We start from the raw sequence: 26,308 nt of genomic DNA, 5'->3' as shown, positions 1-26,308 counted from the left end.
CCAGTGAAGAGGATCAGAGGTTCAGCTCTCTTCTTCTTCTTCTTTTATTTATTTATTTTATTATTATTTTTTTTTTAGACGGAGTCTCGCTCTGTCACCCAGGCTGGAGTGCAGTGGCACGATCTCAGCTTACTGCAAGCTCCGCCTCCTGGGTTCTCGCCATTCTCCTGCCTCAGCCTCCCAAGTAGGTGGGACTACAGGCGCCCACTACCACGCCTGCTAATTTTTTGTATTTTTAGTAGAGACGGGGTTTCACCGTGTTAGCCAGGATGGTCTCGATCTCCTGACCTCGTGATCCGCCTGCCTCAGCCTCCCAAAGTGCTGGGATTACAGGCGTGAGCCACAGCGCCCGGCCTTTTTATTAATTTATTTATTGAGACGGAGTTTCGCTCTTGTTGCCCAGGCTGGAGTACAATGGTGCAATGTTGGTTCACCGCAACCTCCACCTCCCGAGTTCAAGTGATTCTCCTGCCTCAGCCTCCCGAGTAGCTGGGACTACAGGCATGTGCCACCACGCCCAGCTATTTTTAGCAGAGATGAAGTTTCTCCATGTTGGTCCGGCTGGTCTTGACCTCCCAACCTCAGGTGATCTCCCTGCCTCGGCCTCCCAAAGTGCTGGGATTACAGGCGTGAGCCACCGCGCCCGGCTCAGATCTCTTCTGAGGCAGTCTTGCTGCATCCCAGGAGGACCCAGGGCTGAGAGGAGTCTGGGGGTCCTAGCTGCCCGCTCGTTATAGGATGCAGTTCTTCCCTCCATCCTTCACAGGCCTTACTGATCATGTTTCAAGGCCAGGCCCATGTAGGTCTCTGGGGTACAGAGTAGAGCCTCTCCAGGCAGGTGAGAGCAGCAGACCGGTGACTGGTCAGCCCCGTAAGATGGGCTCTGTGCTGCCTGGGCTCCCTGAGCCTCCCTTACCTGCACCCCACCTCCCAGGCTCCGCTATCCACAACCCCTCACCCACACACCTCTGCCTTCCTCCTGCACCATCCAGCTGATACAAAAGAAAGAGCACCAAACACAGAGGCCTCCAGACCTGGACTCAGATCCCCTCTGGAAGCTGCTGGCTCCTCCTGGCTTGCAGGGGTCCAACCCCAGGCAATCTGGAGGAAGTCGGACAAAGGATTGGTTTCTGCGTCTCACTGGGCCATGGGAGAGCGTGCAGGACCCAGCTCCCGGGAAGATCAGCCCCATCTTCCTCAGCTGGGGCCTCTGCTGTCTGTGCTGGGTGCTGCTTAGCAGGGGATTGGGGAGGAGCTCTTAGTCCCTTCCAGCTTCAAGCCCCTTGTCCCAACCCTCCCCACCAACCTCGGGTCCTGCTGTGGGTGGGGTGAACACACACATACACGCACAGTCACTCACACGTGTTGGGAATGAAGTTTTTGGTGTCGCAAAAAAAAATTAACGCAGGAACAAATGATCTCTCGGCAAGGTGCGCTTTACTTTCTGCAGAAAGGGCGCTACTCAATAGCTGCTCAGCCACGAGAGCACACTGAACAAAGGAGACAGTTATTTATAACCTAACACATCTACCCTACTGCTGTGTCCAGTTTCCATTGGCTGGAATAGGACCTCACATTTTACACTTTACTCGATTGGCTATTGGTTTAAAACGTTTTAATTGGGTAAGGGGGCAGAACAAAGAAAGAAAAGGAAGCTGCCCAGGGATAGTTAAGGGAGCATCTCCAAATAAGGAATGGGACTCACTATGGGCTGGGGCTTTCTAGTCTTTTTTTTTTTTTTTTTTTTTTTGAGACGGAGTCTCGCTGTCACCCAGGCTGGAGTGCAGTGGCACAATCTCGCCTCACTGCAGACTCCACCCCCTGGGTTCACGCCATTCTCCTGCCTCAGCCTCCCGAGTAGCTGGGACTACAGGCGCCTGCCACCTCCCAGGCTAATTTTTTGTATTTTTAGTAGAGATGGGGTTTCACCGTGTTAGCCAGGATGGTCTCCATCTCCTGACCTCGTGATCCACCCGCCTCGGCCTCCCAAAGTGCTGGGATTACAGGCCTGAGCCACCGCGCCCGGCCCAGCTGGGGCTTGTCTAGTTCTGTCCAGGCATGCCGGAGCAAGCTAGGACAGCTGATAGGACACTATATATACATATAGTGGATAGAAATCTTACAGTAAGAAATTGTGACTTTTTATAATCTTTGAAGAACTTTCCCATTTCTCACACACACACACCACACACACATTCTCACACTCACACAAACACCACACACACAACACTCATTCACACACACAACACACATGCACTCACACACAACACACATACACTCACACACACACACAAACACACCACACACACAATAACTCACACACACAACACCCATACACTCACACACAACACACATACACTCACACTCACACACACTCTCACACTCTGGGCATGCGGTCCTCTCTGAGCAGCTTCCCCTTGATTGATCATGAACAGTCTTCCTAGGAGCTGCCCTCTGTGCGGGCTGCATGCTGAGCACGGTCACTGGCATGGTCTCATCTGATCGTCACAGCTGCCCCGGGAAGCTGGTTCTATTATTAACTCCATTGTAAAGAGCAGGAGCGAGCAGAGGTTAAGCACTCGAAGTCCACTTGTGGGGAGGCTCTCTGGGGTACCAGTCGGTACTTTTGTTATTGTCCTTTAACCTTCCCTGACCGGACACCTCAGCTTTACCTGGGTGGACACTTGGGTCCCCAGGACTGGGGAACTGGGGCACGGGGGACTTCGCTGCCCAGCAGGAGGGCAAAGGGGTGGAAATGGATGAGAAGGGAAGGGGAGAGAAGGAGGGAATGGAAAGCCAGGCCCCCCAAGGGAAACAAACAGCCACCCTGTGGGCGGTTCTTGGAGGAATAACAGGTAGGGGCGGCCCTCGTCTCCCACCAGCTCTGGGGATTGAAGATTATTTTCTTTTCTTTTCTCTTTTTTTTTTGAGACTGAGTCTCCCTCTGTTGCCCAGGCTGGAGTGCAATGGTGCAATCTCGGCACACTGCAACCTCCACCTCCCAGGTTCAAGCAATTCTCGTGCTTCAGCCTCCGGAGTAGCTGGGATTACAGGCACGTGCCACCACGCCTGGCTAATTTTTTGTATTTTTGGTAGAGACAGGGTTTCGTCAAGTTAGCCAGGCTGATCTCAAACTCTTGGCCTCAGGTAATCCACCTGTCTCAGCATCCCACAGTGCTGGGATTACAGGTGTGAGCCACCGAACCCGGCTGGCTTTCTTATTGTTCTCTGAGCCCCCAGGGACTCCACCCTTTGGCCCCAGGCCAGGAGGCCTGCGCTCGAACCGGCTGGCTTTCTTATTGTTCTCTGAGCCCCCAGGGACTCCACCCTTTGGCCCCAGGCCAGGAGGCCTGCGCTCTGGGCCTCAGCCCCTTGGGGCTAGAAAAGGGCCTGACAAAGCCAGAGCCTGAGGCCCAGCTGTCTGGCCTCTCCCTAATCCTTCTAGGTGCTCAGGTAAATGGGCAAGGAGGATAAGGAGAGATCCCGAGAGCACCTGGTTCTTTCACCTGGAGAAGAGGCAGCCTTCCCACCTCCATGCTGCAAGGGGGAGGGAGGAGGGGACAGAGACCCTGGGAAGTCAGGGCCTGTGGTGGGAAGTGGGGGAGAAGGGGGCAAGGCTGCTGGAGGCTGAGGGTGGGGCAGCATGGGGAGGAGCATGGCCAGGTCTAGGCAGGTTCGGGTCCAGCTGGCCGACCAGGGGGCTGCAGTAGCATGGGGCGTGCCCGAGGGCTCCTGTTGGCCTCAGGGAGCATCAGACTGGAACGAAGGTGAAGTCCTTGTGTGTGCTATTGGCTGGCACTGTGACAGCGGCGAGCCGGCCTCCTGGTGGCAGTGTGAGTGGGGCTGATGTGTTGAGACATCTGCCCAGTGACGATGACTGCTGTAGTGATTGCTGTAGTGATGGCTGCCTGGCCTTGGGCAAGTTACTCACCACCTTCAAGCTTCAGTTCCCATATTTACAAGGCAGGGAGGATGTCACACCCGTTAGAATAACTGCTATCAAAAAATAGAAGATCACAGGTATTGTCCAGGATGTGGAGGAACTGGAACTCTGGCACTGTTGGTGGGAATGTGAAATGGTGCAGCTGCTGTGGAAAACCTTATGGAGAGTCCTCGGAAAGTTCAATATAGAATTCCTACATGATCCAGCAGTCTCACGCTGGGTACATACCCCAGATAACTGAAAGCAAGGAGCCTGGGGTGGTGGTTCGTGCCTGTAATCCCAGCACTTTGGAAGGCCAAGGCAGGCGGATCACTTGAGCCCAGGAGTTGGAGACAGCCTAGGCAACATAGTGAGACCTCATCTCAGTTATTAAGAAAAAAAAAAAGAATTGAAAGCAGGGTCTCAGATATACACCCGTGTTCATAGTAGCATTAACCACAATAGCCAAAAGGTAGAAACTGATGAATGGATTTTTGCGGGGTCTCGCTCTATCCCCTAGGCTGGAGTGCAGTGGCATGATTTCGGCTCACTGCAATCTCCGCCTCCCGGGTTCAAGTGATTCTCCTGTCTCAGCCTCCAGAGTGGCTGGGATTACAGGCGCCCGCCACCACGCCCGGCTAATTTTTGTATTTTTAATAGAGACGGGGTTTTGCCATGTTGGCCAGGCTGGTCTTGAACTCCTGACTTCAGGTGATCTGCCTGCCTGGGCCTCCCAAACAGCTGGGATTATAGGCATGAGTCACCAAGCCCGGCCCTGGATTTTTTTTTTAATTATACTTTAAATTTTAGGGTACATGTGCACAACGTGCAGGTTTGTTACATATGTATACATGTGCCATGTTGGTGTGCTGCACCCATTAAATCGTCATTTACATTAGGTATATCTCCTAATGCTATCCCTCCCCCCGCCCTGGATTTTTTAAAATGCCTTAAAAACATACAATGAAATGTTTTCAGCCTTAAAAAAAAAAAAAAAAAAAGGAAATCCATACTACAACAAGGATGAACCTCAGGGCATTATGCTACGTGAAATAAGCCAGTCACAAAAAGACAAAAATTAGCTGGGTGTGGTGGCACATGCCTGTAGTCCTAATTGCTCTAGAGGCTGAGGAAGGAGGATCACTTGAGGTCCAGAGCTCAAGGTTATAGTGAGCTATAATCCTGCCACTGCACCCAGCATGGGCCACAGAGCAAGACCTCCTCTCTAAAAATAAATAAATAAATAAATAACAAATACTGCATGATTCTACTTTCTTCCTTTCTTCTTTTTCTTTTTTTTTTTTTTTTTGGAGATGGGAGTCTCACTCTGTCGCCCAGGCTGGAGTGCAGTGGCATGATCTTGATTCACTGCAACCTCCGCCTCCTGGGTTCAAGCGATCCTCCTGCCTCAGCCCCCCTAGTGGCTGGGACTACAGGTACATGCCACCATGCCCTGCTAAGTTTTGTATTTTTAGTAGAGACGGGGTTTCGCCATGTTGGCCAGGCTGGTCTCGAACTCCTGAGCTCAGGTGATCCACCCACCTCGGCCTCCCAAAGTGCTGGGATTACAGGCATGAGCCACCGCGCCTGGCCTCTTTTTTTGATTTAATAAAGTTTTATTTTTGCAAATGTACAGTTGGTTGGACCTGTTCATGTATCATCACCAGCAGCTATAACATCTTCACCCTTGGTATTTCTGATGTAAATTACTTGAGCTCTGTGCTTTGAAACCAGTTTGTTAAGTCCTTTACTAAGGTTCTCCTGAAGGGCTGCCCTGGCCAGGAAGCCTCGAATCTTCAGTTTCTCAGAGACCACAGCAGGGCTTATAAGTTTATGGTTGGGAACTTCCTTACAGAGTTTGTCATAGGTAGGTTTGTCAAACACGACTCAGTTATTGAGCTTGTCCCGGACTTTGCCTTTGGACCACTTCTTCTTTTGGGCCCTGCCCCCAGATTTGTTCACTGAATCTTTGTCTTTCTTAGCGACTTTCCGGTGTCTTCGTTCTTCTTGTCATCCTTGGATAGCACTGCGAAGCTCAGAGAGCAGCAGCGAACCCTTTCTTCCCTCCCTCCCTCCCTTCCTTCCTTCTCTTTCTTTCTTCTTCTTCTTTTTTTTTTTTTTTTTTGCAGAGACGCGGTCGCCCTATGTTGCCCAGGCTGGTCTCAAACTCCTGGGCTCAGGCAATCCTCCTGCCTCAGGCTCCCAAAATGCTGGGATTACAGGCGTGAGCCACTGTGCCTGGCCCAGATTCCACTTAGATGAGGTACTTAGGGAGTCTAATTCATTAAGACAGAAAGTAGAAAGGCAGTTACCAGGGGCTGGGGAAGGAAGGATGGGGAATTGTGTTCAATGGGTAAAGAGTTTTAGTTTAGCAAGAGGATAAAGTCCTGGAGACTGGTTGCACAACGTGAATATATTTAACATCACTGAACTGTACATTTAAAAATGGCTAAGATGGTTAAGTTTTATGTTATACATATTTTACCATTTTTTATTTTTTTTTGTTTTTAGACAGAGTCTCGCTCTGTCGCTAGGCTGGAGTGCAGTGGTGTGATCTCGGCTCACTGCAACCTCTGCCTCCCAGGTTCAAGCGATTCTCCTGCCTCAGCTCCCTGAGTAGCTGGGACTATAGGCGTGTGCCACCATGTCCGGCTAATTTTTGTATTTTTAGTAGAGACGGGTTTCCACCATGTTGGCCAGAATGGTCTCGATCTCTTGACCTCATGATCCGCCCACCTTGGCCTCCCAAAGTGCTGAGATTACAGGCGTGAGCCACTGCGCCCGGCCAATTTACCACTATTTTTTAAAAAGTGGTGATAACACCATTAACTCAGCAGAGTTCTTGTGGGGATTCATTGAGGGGAGCTGTGGCCAGCTTCTTAGGGTAAGGCCAGCCTCATGGGCCTGTGACCTGTACAGAACCACAGGACCCCGTGCTCAGACAAGCCCTGCAGTTAGTTTAATGCTGCTGTCGCCATCTTAAAGTTCTTTTTTTTTTTTTTAAGAGGGAGTCTCGCCCTGTTGCCCAGGCTGGAGTGCAATAGTGCGATCTCGGCTCACTGTAACCTCTGTCTCCCAGGCTCAAACAATTCTCCTGCCTCAGCCTCCCAAGTAGCTGGGATTACAAGTGTGCACCACCATGCCCGGCAAATTTTTGTATTTTTAGTAAAGACGGGGTTTCACCATGTTGGCCAGGCTGGTCTCGAACTCCTGACCTTAGGTGATCCACCCGCCTCGGCCTCCCAAAGTGCTGGGATTACAGGCGTGAGGCACCATGCCCTGCCTTAAAATTCTTTTTTTTTTTTTTTAACTTTTTTTCTCTAAGAGACAGAGTCTTGTTCTGTTGGCCAGGCTGGAGTGTAGTGGTGGGATCATAGCTCACTGCAGCCTCAATCTCCTAGGCTCAAGTGATCCACCTCAGCCTCCTGAGTAACTGAGTAGGACTGCTGGCGTACGCCCCCATACCCGGCTGATTAAAAAGATTTTTTTTTTTTTTTAGAAATGGGGTCTTGCTATATTGGCCAGGCTGGTCTGGAACTCCTGACCTCAAGCAATCCTCCCATCTTGGCCTCCCAAAGTACAGGGATTGCAGGCATGAGGCAACATGCTGGAAGGCTACAATGTTTATTGAACACTTTACTATGCCAGGCCCTAACCACATCTTGCAAGCCTTCACTCATCTCCTGGGTTTAAGGTGAGAACACTGTAGTCAGAAGCCTTGGGACTTCTCAAGGCCTCACAACCAGACAGCAGCTGAAGGGTATGAATTGGCAATTTGGACTCCAGATAAGTGTTGGTTCCACTAGATGGTGCCAAAAGTAAATGATGATGCGCTGAATGTGCTCTGGGCCTGGGAGGCGGTTGTGTGGGAGATTATAGGAAGTGATGTTAGCAAAGCTCCAATCATCACTAAGAAAGCACACCACCACCCCTCCTGAGAGGCAGCAGCATGAATGGTCAGGTGTCCTGGGTTCAAAGCCAGACTCTGTCACTTACAAGTTGCACAAGTTTGCATAACTCTTTAAATTGATGAAATTAAAAATGAATAATTGTATAGAAAATTCGAGGTAACACAGGTCTATAACGAGAATAATAAACTTTTTTTTTTTTGAGACGGAGTCTTGTTCTGTCGCCCAGGCTTGAGTGCAGTGGCACGATCTTGACTCACTGCAACCTCTGTCTCCCGGGTTCAAGCGATTCTCTTGCCTCAGCCTAGCCAGGATGGTCTCGATCTCCTGACCTCGCGATCCACCCGCCTCTGCCTCCCAAAGTGCTGGGATTACAGGCGTGAGCCACCGCGCCTGGCCCAGATAAACCCTTTTTTAAAAAAATTATTTTATTTTTATGTTATTATTATTATTATTTGAGATGGAGTCTCGCTCTATCGCCCAGGCTGGAGTGCAGTGGCGCAACATCACCATTTCTTCAGATAAGGAAGCCGAGGTAGAAGGGGTAGGAGAGGCTAAACAGCGGATTGAGACCGAACCCAGGATTCGGACCTAATCATCACACCGCTCTACCTTTCTTTTTAGACTTAATCCCGTGCTCCAGACCCTTCTCAATCTTCTTTCTGGGCCCCGAGAGGGTGGACGGCCTGGCATTTCCTAGGATCCAAGCCCTGGGCATAGCGGCCGCCCGAGGTATGGAGCCCAAAGGAGCCCCAGGCAAGTCTGACTCCGGAAGTAGTCGCAGCGCCGGCGGTCGCGTCCTGGGTTGCCAGGGCGCCGCCCTGGAAGTAGAGTGCAGCGCGGGGCGGGACGGGCCGGTGCGCCTGGCAGTCGGCTGCGTCGTCCTGCGAGCGCCGGAGAGGGGCTGGAGGCGGGGCGGGGGTGCGGCTCGAGGCATCCCTGCAGGGCGCTCCTCCGAGTCCCTCGGCGCTCTGAGCCCACAGGTGAGGTCCTGTCCCCCAGGCCGCCGCCTCCCGGGCACCGAGGGTGTGGCTGCGCGCGGGCTGGCGAGTGCGCATGGGTGAGAGAGTGTGGGCGCCAGTGTCTACGCGGCTGCGAAAATGCGGTTCAGATGCTGCTTGCCGGATCCGCGTCCTCCAGGAAGCCCGCGCTAACCACCGTGCCTTTCTCCCTCCGCTGAGTTCCTATGACTTACCTCGTGCTGTCCGACTGTTGTAATTGCATCATTATGTTTATTATTTGTTATCCCAGACTTTCATTGTTCCTACACGTTTCCCATTCGTTTGCAATCTGTGTTGTTTCTGTTGGCATCTTTTGCAGGGCACAGTGTACCTGTGGAGAGAACTCGGGGCAGGAGACAAGAGCCTTGTGTCTTACCTCTAGGTGACTGGACCAAGACATTTCCCTTCCCTGATTCCCCATCAGCTAAGAGGGCAGGGCGGGGTTGTCATCCTTTTCCATAGAGTAGCTGGGGCATTAGAGGAGATTAATTCTGGAAGTGAAAAGTATCTTATCATTGTTAGCCCTTTTGGCATTTGCAAAGCAGGTTCTTTGCTCAGGAAACGTTTGATGAGCACATTATGGTGCCGGGTTGTGGCGGTACAAAAAGATGGGCCCCGGCCGGGCACGGTGGCTCACGCCTGTAATCCCAGCACTTTGGGAGGCTGAGGCGGGAGGATCACGAGGTCAGGAGATCGAGACCATCCTGGCTAACACGGTGAAACCCCGTCTATACTAAAAAAAAAAAAAAAAAAAAATTAGCCGGGCGTGGTGGCGGGCGCCTGTAGTCCCAGCTACTCGGGAGGCTGAGGCAGGAGAATGGCGTGAACCCGGGAGGCGGAGCTTGCAGTGAGCCGAGATTGCGCCACTGCACTCCAGCCTGGGCGACAGAGCGAGATTCTGTCTAAAAAAAAAAAAAAAAAAAAAGATGGGCCCTGCTCTGCCCTCAAATTACAGACACTGGTAAGCAGTCACTGTGGAGCATGGTACTGTCACCCAGTGCGGGCGTGGAGATGGACAGTGACAATACCGCTGTGAACGAATGCCCTGCTCAACGTGAAGTCATCACTAACATTGTTATTACTTTATTTATTTATTTATTTATTTTTAGACGGAGTCTTGCTTTGTTGCCCAGGCTGGAGTGCGGTCGCTCTCGGCTCACTGCAACCTCCGCGTCCCGGATTCAAGCGATTCTCCTGCCTCAGCCTCCTGCGTAGCTGTGATTACAGGCACGCGCCACCATGCCTGGCTAATTTTTTAAATTTTAGTAGAGATGGGGTTTCGCCATGTTGGCCAGGCTGGTCTCGAGCTCCTGACCTCAGGTGATCTGCCCACCTCGGCCTCCCAAAGTGCTGGGATTACAAGCGTGAGCCACTGTGCCTGGCCATATTCTTGGTTTTTTTTTTTTTTTTTTGAGACCGTCTCGCTCTGTCACCCAGGCTGGAGTGTGCAGTGGTGCGATCTTGGCTCACTGCAACCTCTGCCTCCCGGGTTCAAGCAATCCTCCCACCTCAGCCTCCCAGATAGCTAGGATTACAGGCGCCCACCACCACGCCTGGCTGATATTTGTATTTTTAGTAGAGACAGGGTTTCACCATGTTGGCCAGGCTGGTCTTGAATTCCTGACCTCAGGTGATCCACCCACCTTGGCCTCCCAAAGTGTTGGGATTACAGGCGTGAGCCACCGTGCCCTGCTAAGAATCTGTATTTCTTTTTTTTTTTTTGAGATGGAGTCTCACTCTGTTGCCCGGGCTGGAGTGCAGTGTGGCGTGATGCCAGCTCACTGCAACCTCCACCTCCCAGGTTCAAGTGATTCTCGTGCATCAGCCTTCTGAGTAGCTGGGATTACAGATGTGCACCACCACGCGCAGCTAATTTTGTATTTTTAGTAGAGACGGGGTTTCACCATGTTGGCCAGGCTGGTCTCGAACTCCCGACCTCAGGTGATCCACCTGTCTTGGCCTCCCAAAGAATCTGTATTTCTAACAAGCTCCAGGTGCTGCTCACGCGTGGGCCATGCTTTGAGTAGCACTGGACTAAATGATTGCTTACAACCCAAGTGCCATGGAGAAAATAAAGTGACAATGTGGTGGAGTCAGGAGGATTGAGATTGAGTGGTTGGGGAAAGCCACTCTGAGCAGTTGACTTTTGAGAAGGGACAGATCTGGAGGACGAGCAAAGGCTTAAGACAAAATGCAGCCTGTGGGGTATCAGGAGCTGAGAGAAGGCCAGGGGCTAAAGAGGGTTGGTGAGAGACAAGGCCTAAGAGGTGACGGTCCAGATCTGCAGGGCTGGCCTCGTAGGCCATGGAGGACCACTAGCTTCATTCTGAATGCAATATGAAGCTACTGTGGGGTAGTGAGCAGGGTGACATGGTTCGTGTTGTGTGTGTCACACATTGGTCCGCTGCTGGGTGGGAAATGGGTTGTAGTGGAGTGAGAAGAGTAGCAGGGGACAGAGTGGGGCCTGCTGCAGTTGCCCAGGAGAGAGGGGACATTATGGGAGTGGAGGATGGATTTGGAATCTTCTGGAGTGGAGCTGACCTGATTTGCTGCTGGATCAAATAACCATCCCTTCCTTCCCCGGCCACAGTTGAACTGTGATGTGTTGTTGAAGCCCTTTGCTGCAGGCAGGCCTTACAGCTTGTTAAATGTGTCTCCTGCGCTCCTCGCCCCCATCTGGGCTCTCAGTTTAATGTCTGTCTGTTACAGGCCTGGCATTGAGTGGCTGTCAGGGCTGTGTGGGTGGATGAGAAGTTAGACCACCAATGGCCCTGATACCCAGGGTGTTCGTGGGAAACCTTCTCTTTGAGCTCATGACGATCCTACCCAGTTGCCCCAGGAGGGAGACCCAGGTTGTCTTCTGAAAATAACCAGCAGCTCTCTGGTTTCAGGATGGCTTTCTGTGGTTGACACACCTCAGGTGGTGACAGCCCCAACTCCAATTGTGAGCTGCATTCAACATAAAAGGTCAATATGTCACTCTGTTTTTCCTGGTTAGGTTTTTATGATGCTCAGTTTAGAAAGTGGCATAAGATTCAGATGCATCAATTCACGTGAACCAGGAGAGAGATAACACGTTACTCAGTACGCTTAACCCCACTTCCGTGTTCTGTTTTAGGAGGAAGCAACAATAAAACAATCTGATATCAGGTATTTATTTACTTTTCTAAGGAAAACGGCTTAGTATTGCTTAGGGTTGGGAAGGAATCACCCATTCTTCCACACTGTGGGGCGTGGCCCGGTGGATCACTTGTCTACACACGATTTTGGAGCCCCACACTAGGCCTGGCTGGCTGCGTGCCCGACATGAGAACAGACACGAGTCAGCCCACTCCTGAGCCAGCCCGCTCCTGAGCCAGCCCACTCTGCTGCCCCGCAGGAGTTTGCTATCTAATGTGGGAGGCACATGTGAAATAACAGTTGCCATCTGGTGTGGGAGGGAAGCGTGTAGGCTGTCCACAGGCTGCACACTCTCCTCTTCTTTTTATTCTCTGGCCCCCATTTTCCTCATCTGTAAAATGGGGAGAATTCCTGCTGTATTAGTCTGTTCTCATGCTGCTAATAAAGACATACCCAAAACTGGGTAATTTATAAAAGGAAGAGGTTTAATTGACTCAGTCACAATCATGGCGGAAGATGAAGGAAGAGCAAAGGCACATTATACATGGCGGCAGGCAAGAGAGCTTGTGCAGGGGAACTCGCATTTATAAAACCATCAGATCTCACAAGATTTATTCACTACCACGAGAACAGTACGGGGGAACCACTCCCATGATTCGTTTATCTCCACCTTGCCCTGCCCTTGACTCCTGGGGATTATTACAAGTCAAGGTGAGATTGGGATACAGACAAATCATATCATCTGCCTTTGGGCATCACATGAGACGATAATATACACAGTGGAGAAGAATATTCATAAACTACCCCACCCAGTACCTGACACATGCTAGAGCTTAATAAGTGGTAGCTTTGCCAGGCGCGGTGGCTCACACCTGTAATCCCAGCACTTTGGGAGGCCGAGGCAGGCGGATCACGAGGTCAGGAGATGGAGACCATCCTGGCTGACACAGTGAAACCTCGTCTTTATTAAAAATACAAAAAATTAGCCGGGCATGGTGGCATGCGCCTGTAGTCCCAGCTACTCGGGAGGCTGAGGCAGGAGAATCGCTTGAATCGCTTGAACCTGGAAAGTGGAGGTTACAGTGAGCTGAGATCGCGCCACTGCACTCCAGCCTGGGCGTCAGAGCAAGATGCCATCTCAAAAAAAAAAAAAAAAAAAGGTGGTAGCTTTTGTTCTTAATGATGATATAAATTTGTCATTCCTTACTCTGTGCAGGCATGGTTGAGCTCCAGTGCCCAGCCAGGGCCCTGGCTAGAATTACTCCAACCTAACCACCTGATGATAAGAGATTGGAAGCTTGTGGTTGAAACCTAGAAAAAAGGCTGGGCGCAGTGGCTCACGCCTGTAATCCCAGCACTTTGGGAGGCCAAGGCGGGCAGATCACAAGGTCAGGAGATTGAGACCATCCTGGCTAACACGGTGAAACCCCATCTCTACTAAAAATACAAAAAATTATCCGGGCGTGGTGGCGGGCGCCTGTAGTCCTGGCTACTCGGGAGGCTGAGGCAGGAGAATGGCGTGAGCCCAGGAAGCAGAGCTTGCAGTGAGCCAAGATCGCGCCACTGCACTCCAGCCTGGGCGATTGAGCGAGACTCCATCTCAAAAAAAAAAAAAAAAGAAAAGAAACCTAGAAAAAGCAGGTGGGGAGCCTGCAAAGAAAGAAGGAAAAAGGTGTCAGCTGGGCACAGTAGCTCTGAGCCACCTGTAATCCCAACACTTTGGCAGGCTGAGGTGGATGGATCACGTGAGGTTAGGAGTTCAAGACCAGCCTGGACAACATGGTGAAACCCCACCTCTACTAAAAATACACAATTAGCTGGGCATCGTGGCGGGTGCCTGTAATCCCAGCTACTCAGGAGGCTGAGGCAGGAGAATCACTTGAACCTGAGAGGCGGAGGTTGCAGTGAGCCAAGATTGCACCACTGCACTCCAGCCTGGGCAGTAGAGCTAGACTCCATCTCAAAAAAAGAAAAAAAAATATGTTTAGAGTTTTTTCAGAAGACGGGAACTCTGTTTCTATCTTCCTTGGCATCCCTTTTGACGAGAATAAGGATTTAGTTTATTTTAATGCCATGATATTGTTAGGTAAAATGGTTAGTAGAAAGTATGACACAAAGTAGCAATTTGGTAAGCATTAGTAAATAATGTCAAGGAAATTAACCAAACTGCTTTGAGAGTCTCAACTTGTTAAATCTCAGTTGGCTCAGTTGATCTGTCAAGACACTTGTAGCTGACACATATCCTTTTTTCATTTTTTTCTTGATTAATTAAATCAAGAATTTTGCTCAGGGAAGGTGATCATATCCCCAACTCAGGAATAAATCCTAATTAGCCTAAGCCAGTTTGATATGCTCATTCCCTTGCCAGTGGGTTTTTATCGTTGTAGTTGTGGTTGTTGTTTCTGAGATGGAGTTTGCTCTTGTTGCCCAGGCTGCAGTGCAATGGTGCGATCTTGGCTCACCGCTGTCTCCGCCTCCTGAGTTCAAGCAGTTCTCATGCCTCAGCCTCCCGAGTAGCTGGCATTACAGGCATGCGCCACCACACCCAGCTAATTTTGTATTTTTAGTAGAGACGGGGTTTCTGTTGGTCCGGCTGGCCTCGAACTCGTGACCTCAGGTGACCCGTCCATCTCGGCCTTCCAAAGTCCTGGGATTACAGGTGTAAGCCACGCCACTTGGCCAGCCTATGTTTGTTTTAGGAATTGGTGGGTGATACAATTTTGGCCAGTGAGAGAGCTATATATGTTTTTTGTTTGTTTGTTTGAGATGGAGTCTCGCTCTGTTGCCCAGGCTGGACTGCAGTGGTGCAATCTTGGCTCACTGCAAGCTCTACCTCCCAGGTTCACACCATTCTCCTGCCTCAGCCTCCTGAGTAGCTGGGACTACAGGCGCCCGCCACCATGCCCAGCTAATTTTTTGTATTTTTTTAGTAGAGAAGAGTTTTCACCATGTTAGCCAGGATGGTCTTGATCTCCTGACCTCGTGATCCGCCTGCCTCGGCCTCCCAGAGTGCTAGGATTACAGGCGTGAGCCGCTGCGCCCAGCCTATATATGTATTTTTAAAAAGGAGTATTGTTGGTCTTTATTATTATTATTATTTTATTATTTTTGAGACAGAGTTTTGTTCTTGTCACCAAGGCTGGAGTGCAATGGCACGATCTCGGCTCATTGCAACCTCTGCCTCCAGGGTTCAAGCGATTCTCCTGCCTTAGCCTCCCAAGTAGCTGGGATTACAGGTGCCCGCCACCATGCCCAGCTGATTTTTGTATTTTTAGTAGAGACGGGGTTTCGCCATGTTGGCCAGGCTGGTCTCAAACTCCTGACCTCAGGTGATCCACCCACCTTGGCCTCCCAAAGTGCTGGGATTACAGGCATGAGCCACCGCGCACAGCCTGTTTTTATTATTTTTGATACAGAGTCTCATCCTGTTGCCCAGGCTGGAGTGCACAAACTCCGCCTCCTGGGTTCAAGCAATTCTCCTGCCTCAGCCTCCTGAGTAGCTGGGATCACAGGTGTGCGCCACCATGCCTGGCTAATTTTTGTATTTTTAGTAGAGACGGTATTTCACCATGTTGGTCAGGCTGGTCTCGAACTCCAGACCTTAGGTGATCCACCCACCTCAGCCTTCCAAAGTGCTGGGATTACAGGCATGAGCCACTACGCCCCATGCCCTGTCTGGCCTTTATTTTTTTTCCAAAAGATTTTCTCACATAAAAAGAAACCCTGAAAAAGAAACAGGCTTTTCCTCTCCTGGAAATGTAGCTGTCTTGACTGGGCTTGACTGAGGACAGAGCCAATTTTCTGAGGATGGCAAAATGGAAAATGGGAAGAACTCAAGCTATTGGTGATGATATCAAGCCCAGAAATTACCAACTCTGGAGCCTTTGTAGATATTATTAATGTGACGTAACCAATTATCTGTGTTGTTTAAAAAAAAAAAAATGGAAGGGGTCCAGGTGCGGTGGCTCACACCTGTAATCCCAGCACTTTGGGAGGCAGAAGGGGATGGATCACTTGAGGTCAGGAGTTTGAGACTAACCTGGTAAACATGGTGAAACCCCGTCTCTACTAAAAATACAAAAACTAGCCAGGCGCGGGGGCATGTACCTGTAATCCCAGCCACTTGGGAGGCTGAGGCAGGAGAATCGCTTGAACCCAGGAGGCGGAGGTTGCAGTGAGCCAAGATGTGCCACTGCACTCCAGCCTGGGCAACAGAGCGAGACTTTGTCTAAAAAAAAAAAAAAATCATGCAACGGTGGGAACAGGTGACTCAGAGTCCCACCCTCCTGTGTTTATAGAAGGAATGTACTTAAAGGGCTGAAATGCAAGGTAGGCAGTTCTGAGTGCCAGCAAGGATGGCAGGAGAGGAGACAGAGGGTCTGGGGAGGGCACCTTAGCTTCATCCAGCTAAGGCTGAGAATGGCTCTCTGTGGAGGGAGTGACCTTTGAACTGTACCTTGCATGATTGGTAGGAGTTGGAGAAAAGGCAGTGCAGAGGGGCCGTTCCAGGTGGGGCACAGGGTGCACACAGGCTTGCAGGTGGGAGGAAAGGGTCGGGCAGGTGTGGGAAGGGGCTGAGCTCAGCTGGAGCGAGGGGTGTGTGACATGAGGGGTGGTATGGCAGCTTGAGAAGGCCAGCTGGAGCCAGTAAGTAATACAGTTCAGAAATTCTTACTGTAATGGGAAGACTCTTAAGAGCATCTTTTGGTGTACATTTGTTAAACAAGATGCCAGCCACTGAATATTCTGGCTAGTTACAGTTTTGTCATAGTATTCTTAAAATGGTTAAAGAGGCCAGGCGCGGTGGCTCACGCCTATAAATCCAGCACTTTGGGAGGCTGAGGTGGGCAGATCGCTAGAGCCTGGGAGTTTGAGACCAGCCTGGCCAACATGGGGAAACCGTGTCTCTACAAAAAATATAAAAATTAACCGGGTGTGGTGGCACTCGCCTGTAGTCGCAGTACTTAGGAGGCTCAGGCAGGAGAATCACTTGAACCCGGGAGGCGGAGATTGCCGTGAGCCGAGATCATACCACTGCACTTCAGCCTGGGTGAGCAGAGTGAGAACCTGTCTCAAAAAAACAAAAACAAACAAAAAATGGTTAGAGAGTGTCTTCTTAATGTGTGTGATGTACATTTCATCTGTGTGTTAACTTTTAGGGAAGAAGGAGGGGCCGGCATCAGTGACGTCAGCGAGACCGAGGTGAGCGTGGGCGTTGCCAGTGGTGCTCTGTCAGTGCCTATGGTAGGTACAGCCTGAGACGGCCCCTTAGGGACCATTTGCCCACACGGTGGGAGAGAGGGCGCGGGGCCTGGGAGGGACACCTGATGGTCTGGCTAAAGCACCTGCCCCACTTGCTTAGTGAAATGTGGATGAGGATGTTTGGCCCATCTGCCTCGGTGGGTTTGGGGTCTCACACCTGGAAGTGTTGAGGCCTGGGGAAGCACTGTGTGAGAATCGCGCACAGCCTTCCTGGTCTCCAGTCACTACTCTTCTGTCACCTCCAGGTAGATGTCAGTGGCTGGTGTGAGGTCACCCACTAAAATGCTTGCTTTAAGTACAACGTGTGAACCATGCAGCCTGGACGGCGGTGGTTGGGGGGTGGTCCCCAGGCCACAAGCAGGATTCATCAGGAAATCACAGCTGTGGAGGCTGAAATCACATAGTGAAAATGAAAAGTCCCCTGAGCCATTGGCGTGGCCCCCGTGTCTGCGGGTGTGAGGGGTGTGGAATCGGCTCACGCTCTGGGATGCAGCTCCCGTGGCCCCCATGTCTGCGGGTGTGAGGGGTGTGGGATGGGCTCATGCTCTGGGGTGTGGCTCCCGTGGCCCCCGTGTCTGCAGATGTGAGGGGTGTGGGATGGGCTCACGCTCTGGGGTGTGGCTCCCGTGGTCCCCATGTCTGTGGGTGTGAGGGGTGTGGGATGAGCTCACGCTCTGGGGTGCGGCTCCCGTGGGCCCCGTGTCTGTGGGTGTGAGGGGTGTGGGATGAGCTCACGCTCTGGGGTGCGGCTCCCGTGGGCCCCGTGTCTGTGGGTGTGAGGGGTGTGGGATGGGCTCATGCTCTGGGGTGCGGCTCCTGTGGTCCCCATGTCTGTGGGTGTGAGGGGTGTGGGATGGGCTCACGCCCTGGGGTGCGGCTCCTGTGCTTTTACTGTCATCTTGGTGTGACTGCTGAGGTTCCACGTGCACCATGTCGGATCACCTAACAGCAGTCCTTTATACAGCACCTTGTAGCTTGCAGAGAGCGGTTCTGTTTATTGCTCATTGACCCTGTGACCTGGGTGTTGTCATCATCCTGCCAAAGGCCAGGTTCACAGAGGGAAGTGATGGGCTGTGTGGAGAGAGGCGGCACTTTAGGGTAGTATCACCCCAGCTTTGAATCAGGGCACCCGGACTCCCTTGAGTCTGTTTCCTTTTCTTCTCTTCTCTTTTTTTTTCCTTTCTTTTCTTTTCTGACAGAGTCTTGCTGTGTCACCCAGGCTAGAGTGCAATGGTGCGATCTTGGCTCACTATGACCTCCGCCTCTCGGGTTCAAGCAATTCTCCTGCCTCAGCCTCCTGAATAGCTGGGATTACAGGCACATGCCACCACGCACAGCTAATTTTTGTATTTTTAGTAGAGACGGGGTTTCGCCATGTTGGCCAGGCTGGTCTTGAACTCCTGACCTCAGGTGATCCGCCCGCCTCAGCCTCCCAAAGTGCTAGGATTGTAGACATGAGCCACTGCACCCAGCTGAGTCTGGTTCTTACACAGGCTCTTAACTGTTGAGCCTCAGCTTCCTCATTGGGGCAGTGGGGATGATGATGATAATAGTGAATGTCTCTTGAGTGCTTTTTTTTTTTAAGACAGGGTCTCACTCTGTCCCCCAGGTTGGAGTGCAGTGGCGTCATCCTGGCTCACAGCAGCTTGACCTCCCAGATTCAAGTGATCCTCCTGCCTCAGCCTCCCAAGTAGCTGGGACTGTTGGTGCATGCCACCACGCCCAGCTAATTTTTGTATTTTTTTGTAGAGATGGGGTTTTGCCATGTTGCCCAGGCTGGTCTCAAACTCTTGGGCTCAAGTGATCCGCCTGCCTCAAAGTGCTGGGATTACAGGTTTGAGCCACCGCGCCCGGCCAGAAGATTGTCTTAAGTACAATGTGTGAATTGTACAGGCCAGATGCCTGTGGTGTGGGGGTCACCAGGGTGGGGAGGCAGCCTCCTGTAGCCTTCCTGGTTGGAGCCGGGGTGGGAGACTTGAATCTTGGGCTGCCTGAGCAGTTTGAAAACGAGACTTTTCAGAGCAAACCGAGGTCCAGAGTCCTCCTGTAACTATGATAGCTCCGAGTCCCACAGTGGCGTTGACAGGCCTGGGACTGCAGCCAGTTTCTCCATCTGAACTGAGCATCCCTCATGTGCCAGGCATGGAGCTGGGCCCTGGGCACATGGCAGTGAAGAAGAAAGCAAGCCAGCTCCCTGGCCCCCAGCAGGGAAAGCAGGTGCTCGATACAGAGCTCCAGGGGTGCCAAGGGGTCCAACACCTTGTTTGGAGGGTCAGGGAGGCTTTGTGGAGCAAGCGACATTTATGCTGGCAGATGAGTGGGAGGCGGCTTAGCCAGGCAGAGATCGAGGGCAGCATGCTGCAGGCGGAGGGGCCCAGTGTGTGCGAGGCCTGTGGCAGGAGAGAGGGTGGGCAGAGAAGCCCAGCGTGGCAGAACAGAGGGTAAAGGAGAAGGTGGTGTGAGGTGGACCTGGGGAAGCAGGTGAGGGCCAGGGGTCTGTGTGTTTAAGTGCCCTGGGGAGTCATGGAGGTTATTAAATGGGAGTGATGTCGTCAGATAAACAATTTTTTTTTTTGAGGTGGAGTCTTACTGTCACCCAGGCTGGAGTGCAGTGGTGCGATCTTGGCTCACTGCAATCTCCGCCTCCCGGGTTCACACCATTCTCCTGCCTCAGCCTCCTGAGTAGCTGGGACTACAGGCGCCCGCCACCGCACCCGGCTAATTTTTTGTATTTTTAGTAGAGACGGGGTTTCACTGTGTTAGCCAGGATGGTCTCGATCTCCTGACCTCGTGATCCACCCGCCTCGGCCTCCCAAAGTGCTGGGATTACAGGCATGAGCCACCATGCCTGGCCCAGATAAACACTTTTTTAAAAAATTATTTTATTTTTATTTTATTTTATTTTTTATTATTATTATTATTTTGAGATGGAGTCTCACTCTATCGCCCAAGCTGGGGTGCAGTGGCGCAATCTCTGCCCACTGCAACCTCCACCTCCCAGGTTCAAGTGATTCTCCTACCTCAGCCTCCCGAGTAGCTGGGATTACAGGCGCATGCCACCATGCCTGGCTAATTTTTTGTATTTTTAGTAGAGACGGGGTTTCACCGTGTTAGCCAGGATGGTCTCAATCTCCTGACCTCGTGATCTGCCCACCTTGGCCGCCCAAAGTGTTGGGATTACAGGCATGAGCCACCGCGCCCGGCCTATTTTTATTTTTTGAGATGGAGTCTCCCTCTGTCGCCGAGGCTGGAGGGCAGTAGTGCGATCTCAGCTCACTGCAACCTCTGCCTCCCGGGTTCAAGCAATTCTCCTGCCTCAACCTCCCGAGTAGTTGGGATTACGGGTGCGCACCACCACACCCGGCTAATTTTTGTATTTTTAGTAGAGATGGGGTTTCACCACATTGGCCACGCTGGTCTTGAACTCCCAACCTCAGGCGATCCGCCTGCCTCGGCCTCCCAAAGTGCTGGGATTACAGGCATGAGCCACCATGCCCAGTCCAGATAAACACTTACGGTCACTCTGCCGTTACAGAGGGTGGCTTGAAGTAGGGAGACAGGCAGTGCCTGGAGGGATGTGGGACAGGCATGCTGATCCCCACTCACCCATCGGAAGTCGGCCCGAGGGTCCCCTTCTCAGGGTGGCCCTCCCCAGCTGCCCTGTCTGTGGCTCTCAGAGCCCCATGTGCCCCTCCTTTGTGGCTCCTGGCACACTTGCAGTTGAACACTCCCGGGTGGTGATTTGGTGGCTGCCTGTATCTCCCACCAGACCAGGGTTTCTCAGCCTTGGCACAGTTGACATTTGGGGCTGGATAATTGGTTGTGAGGGGTCATCTGTGCAGTCGGACATTGAGCAGCATCCCTGGCCTGGACATGCCCAATGCCAGAGGCATCCCCTGGTCATGACAACCAGACTCTCTAGACATTGCCAGGTGTCCCCTGGGAGATGGAATCACTCCTGGTTGAGAACCGTTGCCGGGGTAAGATCGAGTTTGGGGTGGGCGTGCTGTTTAGAGGATTCCTTGGGTTTAAAGGGAAGTGAGCTGTTGAAGTTTCATAGCTCTAATATTTTGATCTCTTCCAGGATTATGGCAGGGAAAGTAAAATGGGTCACTGATATCGAGAAGTCAGTGCTGATCAATAACTTTGAAAAGAGAGGATGGGTCCAAGTGACAGAAAACGAGGACTGGAATTTTTACTGGTAAGCATACACAGCAGGGCTGGGTTGTTTCTCTGAGGCTTACGTATCGGTTTTACTAATTCCAGTGCCTCCCAGAGAGTGGCCTCAGAGCCAGTGTCTCCTGTCATTGTGCCATCTCCCCGCACACATTTTTCCTTAAGGTTTTTTGTGAGAGTATGTGTTGTGGTGTGTTCCCACATCACTGTGTTCACCCTGGGGTATGAAGTCCTGGGTGTTTCAGCGCAGCAACCCTGTGGGGAGTTTGGGTGAGAAACAAGAGCCTCAGCCCTCCCCTTCCAGTGAGCGTGCGTTATAGCTGGGCCAGAGGACAGGACAGAGTCTTGCTCTGTCACCCAGGCTGGAGTGCAATGGTGCGATCTCAGCTCATTGCAATCTCTGCCTCCTGGGTTCAAGCGATTCTCCTGCCTTAGGCTCCCAAGTACCTGGGATTACAGGCGCCACCACACCTGGCTAATTTTTTTGTGTTTTTAGTAGAGACGGGGTTTCACCATGTTGGCCAGGCTGGTCTTGAACTTTGTGATCCACCCGCCTCGGCCTCCCAAAGTGCTGGGATTACAGGTGTAAACCAAGCGCCTGGCCGCATTTTTTTCTTTTTTTATAGAGACAGGGTCTTGCTATGTTGCCTAGGCTGGTCTTGAATTCCTGGCCTCAAGGGATCTTCCCATCTCGGCCTCCCAAAGTGCTGGGATTACAGGCATGAGCCACCATGTCCGGCCATGAATAAGAAGCAGTTTGGAGTTATTATTTTTTTCTTTTTTGGTCATAAAGCTGCTGTTTATTTATTTATTTATTTCAGAGGCAGAGTCTCCCCATGTTGCCCAGGCTGGTCTCAAACTCCTGGACTCAAGTGATCTTCCCACTTCAGCCTCCCAAAGTGTTGGGATTACAGGCGTGAGCCACTGTACCCAGCCTTCGGAGCTATTCTCAACAACAGCAAAAAATGGAATGAGATGAAGAAAAAGGCTAAACAGTGTAATAGTCTTGGCTAATTGATACATATATATTTTTTTCTTTCTTTCTTTCTTTTTTTTTTTTTTTTTTTTGAGACTAAATTTCACTCCTGTCACCCAGACTGGAGTGCCATGGGGCAATCTCGGCTCATTGCAACCTCCACCTCCCAGGTTCAAGCGATTCTCCTGCCTTAGCCTCCCTAGTAGCTGGGATTACAAGCATGTGCCACCATGCCTGGCTTATTTTGTATTTTTAGTAGAGACGGGGGTTTCTCCATGTTGGTCAGGCTGGTCTCGAACTCCCGACCTCAGGTGATCCGCCCGCCGTGGCCTCCCAAAGTGCTAGGATTACAGGCGTGAGCCACTGTGCCTGGCCAAGCTAATTGATATTTTGAGAACTCTTGTTCTGGCCGTCATGCCCATAATCCCAGCACTGTGGGAGGCCAAGGCCGGTGGATCACTTGAGGCCAGGAGTTGGAGACCAGCATGACCAACATGACAAAACCTTGTCTCTACTAAAAATACAAAAAAACTAGCTGGGTGTGGTGGTGCCTGCCTGTAATCCCAGCTACTCGGGAGACTGAAGCAAGAGAATCGCTTGAACCCAGGAGGTGGAGGTTGCAGTGAGCTGAGATCGCGCCACTGCACTCCAGCCTGGGTGACAGTGAGACTCTGTCTCAAAAATAAATAAATAAATAAATAAATAAAAAAGAAGAGCTTCTGTTCTAAGCACTAAATGTACAATCAGGTTTACAGAAAAATTGGTTGGGGTAAAATACTGGAAACAACTAAATGTTAAACAGTATGGGGGGGTGGGTTAAGTACTTTGAGTGGATTATGGTGCAGCCGTTAAAATAATTATGATGGGCTGGGCACAGTGGCTCATGCCTGTAATCCCAGCACTTTGGGAGGCCAAGGCAGGTGCATCACCTGAGGTCAGGAGTTGGAGACCAGCCTAGCCAACTTGGTGAAACCCCATCACTACAAAAATACAAAAATTATCTGGGTGTGGTGGTGCGCACCTATAATCCTAGCTGCCCGGGAGGCTGAGGCAGGCAAATGGCCTCAACCTGGGAGGCAGAGGTTGCAGTGAGCTGAAATCACACCACTGCACTCCAGCCTGGGTGACAGAGTGAGACTGTACCTCAAAAAATAAAATAAATAAATAAATAAATAAATAGACCGGGCGCAGTGGCTCACACCTATAATCTCAGCACCTTGGGATGCCCAGGCAGGTGGATCACCTGAGGTCAGGAGTTTGAGACCAGCCTGGCCAACCATGGCCAACATGGTGAAACCCTGTCTCTACTAAAAATACAAAAATTAGCTGGGCTCAGTGGCAGGCGCCTGTAATCCCAGCTACTTGACAGGCTGAGGCAGGGAGAATTGCTTGAACCCAGGAGGCGGAGGTTGCAGTTAGCTAAGATTGCACCACTGCACTCCAGCCTGGACGACACAGCAAGACTGTCTCAAAAAAAAAAAAGAATAATTGCAATGAATTGAAACTTATCATATGTGTTTGAATTTATAAGTTCATACAACTGCAAACAGAAAAATACCCCAAAAGCCACATACCCAATTTGTGGCAGATTAAAAATGGCCACAGGCCAGGGCATAGAACTCTTGGGCACAGTGGCTCATGCCTGTAATCCCAGCACCTTGGGAGGAGTTTGAGACCAGCCTGGGCAGTATACTGAGACCCTGTCTCAAAAAAATTAGCTGGGTGGTGGGGTGCCTGGGTGCAGTGACTCATGCCTGTAATCCCAGCCTTTTGGGAGGTGGAGGCAGACAGATCTCTTGAGCCCAGGAGTTTGACACCAGCCTGTGCAAATGGTGAAACCTCATCTCTACAAACAAATACAAAAATTATCCAGGCATAGTGGTTCGTGCCTGTAGCCCCAGCTACTTGAGAGGCTGAGGTGGGAGGCTTGCTTGAGCCCAGGAGGTCAAGACTACAGTGAGCCTTGATTGTGCTACTGCACTCCAGCCTGGGCAACAGAGTGAGACCTTGTCTCTAAAAGAAAGAAAGAAAGAGAGAAAATAAAGATGGCGGCCAGGCGCGGTGGCTCACGCCTGTAATCCCAGCACTTTGGGAGGCCGAGATGGGCGGATCACAAGGTCAGGAGATCGAGACCATCCTGGCTAACACAGTGAAACCCCGTCTCTACTAAAAATACAAAAAAATTAGCCGGGCGTGGTGGCGAGTGCCGGTAGTCCCAGCTACTCGGGAGGCTGAGACAGGAGAATGGCGTGAACCCGGGAGGCGGAGATTGCAGTGAGCCGAGGTCACGCCATTGCACTCCAGCCTGGGCGACAGAGCAAGACTCCGTCTCAAAAAAATAAATAAATAAAAAGAAAATAAAGATGGCTGCAAAGTTCTTGCCACTACTTCACTCTAAACTTGAGGTCTTTGTCCTTTCCTCGTGAAAGACTCTTTGACCACACTGACCAGTGGAATACAGTAAAAATCATACATGCCTGGGCCCAGGCCAGTTCCTCTGTTGGAAACATGTGGGTGCCCTGAGCTGTCCTGTGAGAAGGTGCCATCCTGAAGCCCTCGTGCCACAGCGGCCACAGGTAGGTGTTGTACATGGCAGTGCAGCTGTGCCCACCTTCCAGCCTCCAGCTAGGCCTGCCAAGGTGTTAGACATGAAGAAAGCCTTCTGGGACCCCCAGCTCATCCCATCGGCTGGCTCTAAACTTCTGAATGACCTCGGTCAGTGCCACAAGGAGGAGTAGAATTGCTCAGCTGAGCCCTGCCCCAATTCTCAGCCTTCCAAAGTGCTGGATTATAGGCCGGCATGGTGGCTCACGCCTGTAATCCTAGCACTGTGGGAAGCCAAGTCGGGCAGATCACCTGAGGTCAGGAGTTTGAGACCAGCCTGGCCAACATGGCAAAACCCTGTCTCTACTAAAAATATAACAATTAGCGGTGTGTGGTGGTTCATGTCTGTAATCCCAGCTACTCAGGAGGCTGAGGCAGGAGAATGGCTCGAACCTGTGAGGCAGAGGTTGCAGTGAGCCAAGATCGTGCCACTGCACTCCAGCCTGGGCAACAGAGTAAAACTCTATCTCCAAAAACAAATAAACAAAACAAAACAAAACAAAAGTGCTGGATTACAGACGTGAGCCACTGCGCCCGGCCAGCTCTTTATTTTGAAAAACTGATAAATAAAGGGAAAGAGTCAAGCACTGATTCTGTGTTTTGTGTATGAACTGTTCTTGAGGCACCTAGATTGTTGATGAAGGGAAGCTTGTCCCTATAGAAGTATTCCTGCCGTTGCCAAGCACGGTGGCTCACACCTGTAACTGCAGCACTTTGGGAGGCTGAGGCGGCAGGATCAGTTGAATCCAGGAGTTTGAGACCAGCCTGGGCAACATGGCAAAACCCCATCTCTACAAAAAAAATTATAAAAATTTAGCAGGACACGGTGGCCCCTTCCTGTAGTCCCAGCTACTTGGGAGGCTGAGAGAGGAGGATTGCTTGAGCCTGGGAGGCAGAGGTTGCAGTGCGGCGAGATCAAGTCATGACACCCCGGCCTGGGCAACAGAGCGAGACCCTGTCTCAAAAATAAATAAATACATACGTACATACATATTGCTTTTTTAGTTCTGATAATTATATAAAATAGGATATCACATAATAAAACATGGAGTCTTGAACCGTTAGAGAATCTTACAGAAATGCTTTGGATGAAATAATATGATGTCTGGGAATTGGTTCAGAACATGCCAGTGCTGAGGGGGGTGGAGGTTCAGACTAAACGAGACTGGCCACGTGCCGTTAACTGGTGAAGTGGGGCAATGGGGGTCCCTTAATGCTTTCTCTCTCCTTCTGAGTGTGATGGAGGTTTTCCATAATAAAAAGTCAAAAAAGATTCCCTTTATTCTAGTCATCCTGGAATCCACAGCAACCCTTTGGGGGCTCCGGGCACCCTCTCTAG

The 26,308-nt window shown here is 51.1% G+C and overlaps 1 protein-coding gene and 1 pseudogene across 4 annotated transcripts in view; one reads left to right on the top strand and one right to left on the bottom strand.

Moving 5' to 3' along the window:
• Positions 1 to 1,420: 1,420 nt before the first annotated feature.
• On the bottom strand, positions 1,421 to 6,084 carry LOC129395070 (small ribosomal subunit protein eS25-like; annotated as a pseudogene).
• A 2,546-nt stretch (positions 6,085 to 8,630) lies between these two features.
• Positions 8,631 to 26,308, top strand: part of TTLL1 (TTL family tubulin polyglutamylase complex subunit L1) — a 48,541-nt gene continuing 30,863 nt past the window's right edge. The window contains exons 1-4 of one of the 4 annotated variants that reach the window (XM_034949330.3): positions 8,658 to 8,813; positions 17,111 to 17,195; positions 21,298 to 21,414; positions 24,795 to 24,941. Coding sequence is in view for 3 of the 4 variants with exons in the window: in XM_003812420.5 (XP_003812468.1) it covers positions 21,302 to 21,414 (113 nt within the window). In the remaining variant the exon portion in view is untranslated. Of the gene's footprint in view, positions 8,814 to 8,871; positions 9,045 to 9,150; positions 9,214 to 17,110; positions 17,196 to 21,297; positions 21,415 to 24,794; positions 24,942 to 26,308 lie in introns of those variants that run through there. The other 3 variants (XM_063603354.1, XM_034949329.3, XM_003812420.5) reach the window with 3 other exon arrangements.

The sequence above is a fragment of the Pan paniscus genome, chromosome 23 (assembly GCF_029289425.2).
Source record: "Pan paniscus chromosome 23, NHGRI_mPanPan1-v2.0_pri, whole genome shotgun sequence".
Classification (NCBI taxonomy): Eukaryota; Metazoa; Chordata; class Mammalia; order Primates; family Hominidae; genus Pan; species Pan paniscus.
This window is presented reverse-complemented; position numbering and strand designations above follow the sequence as displayed.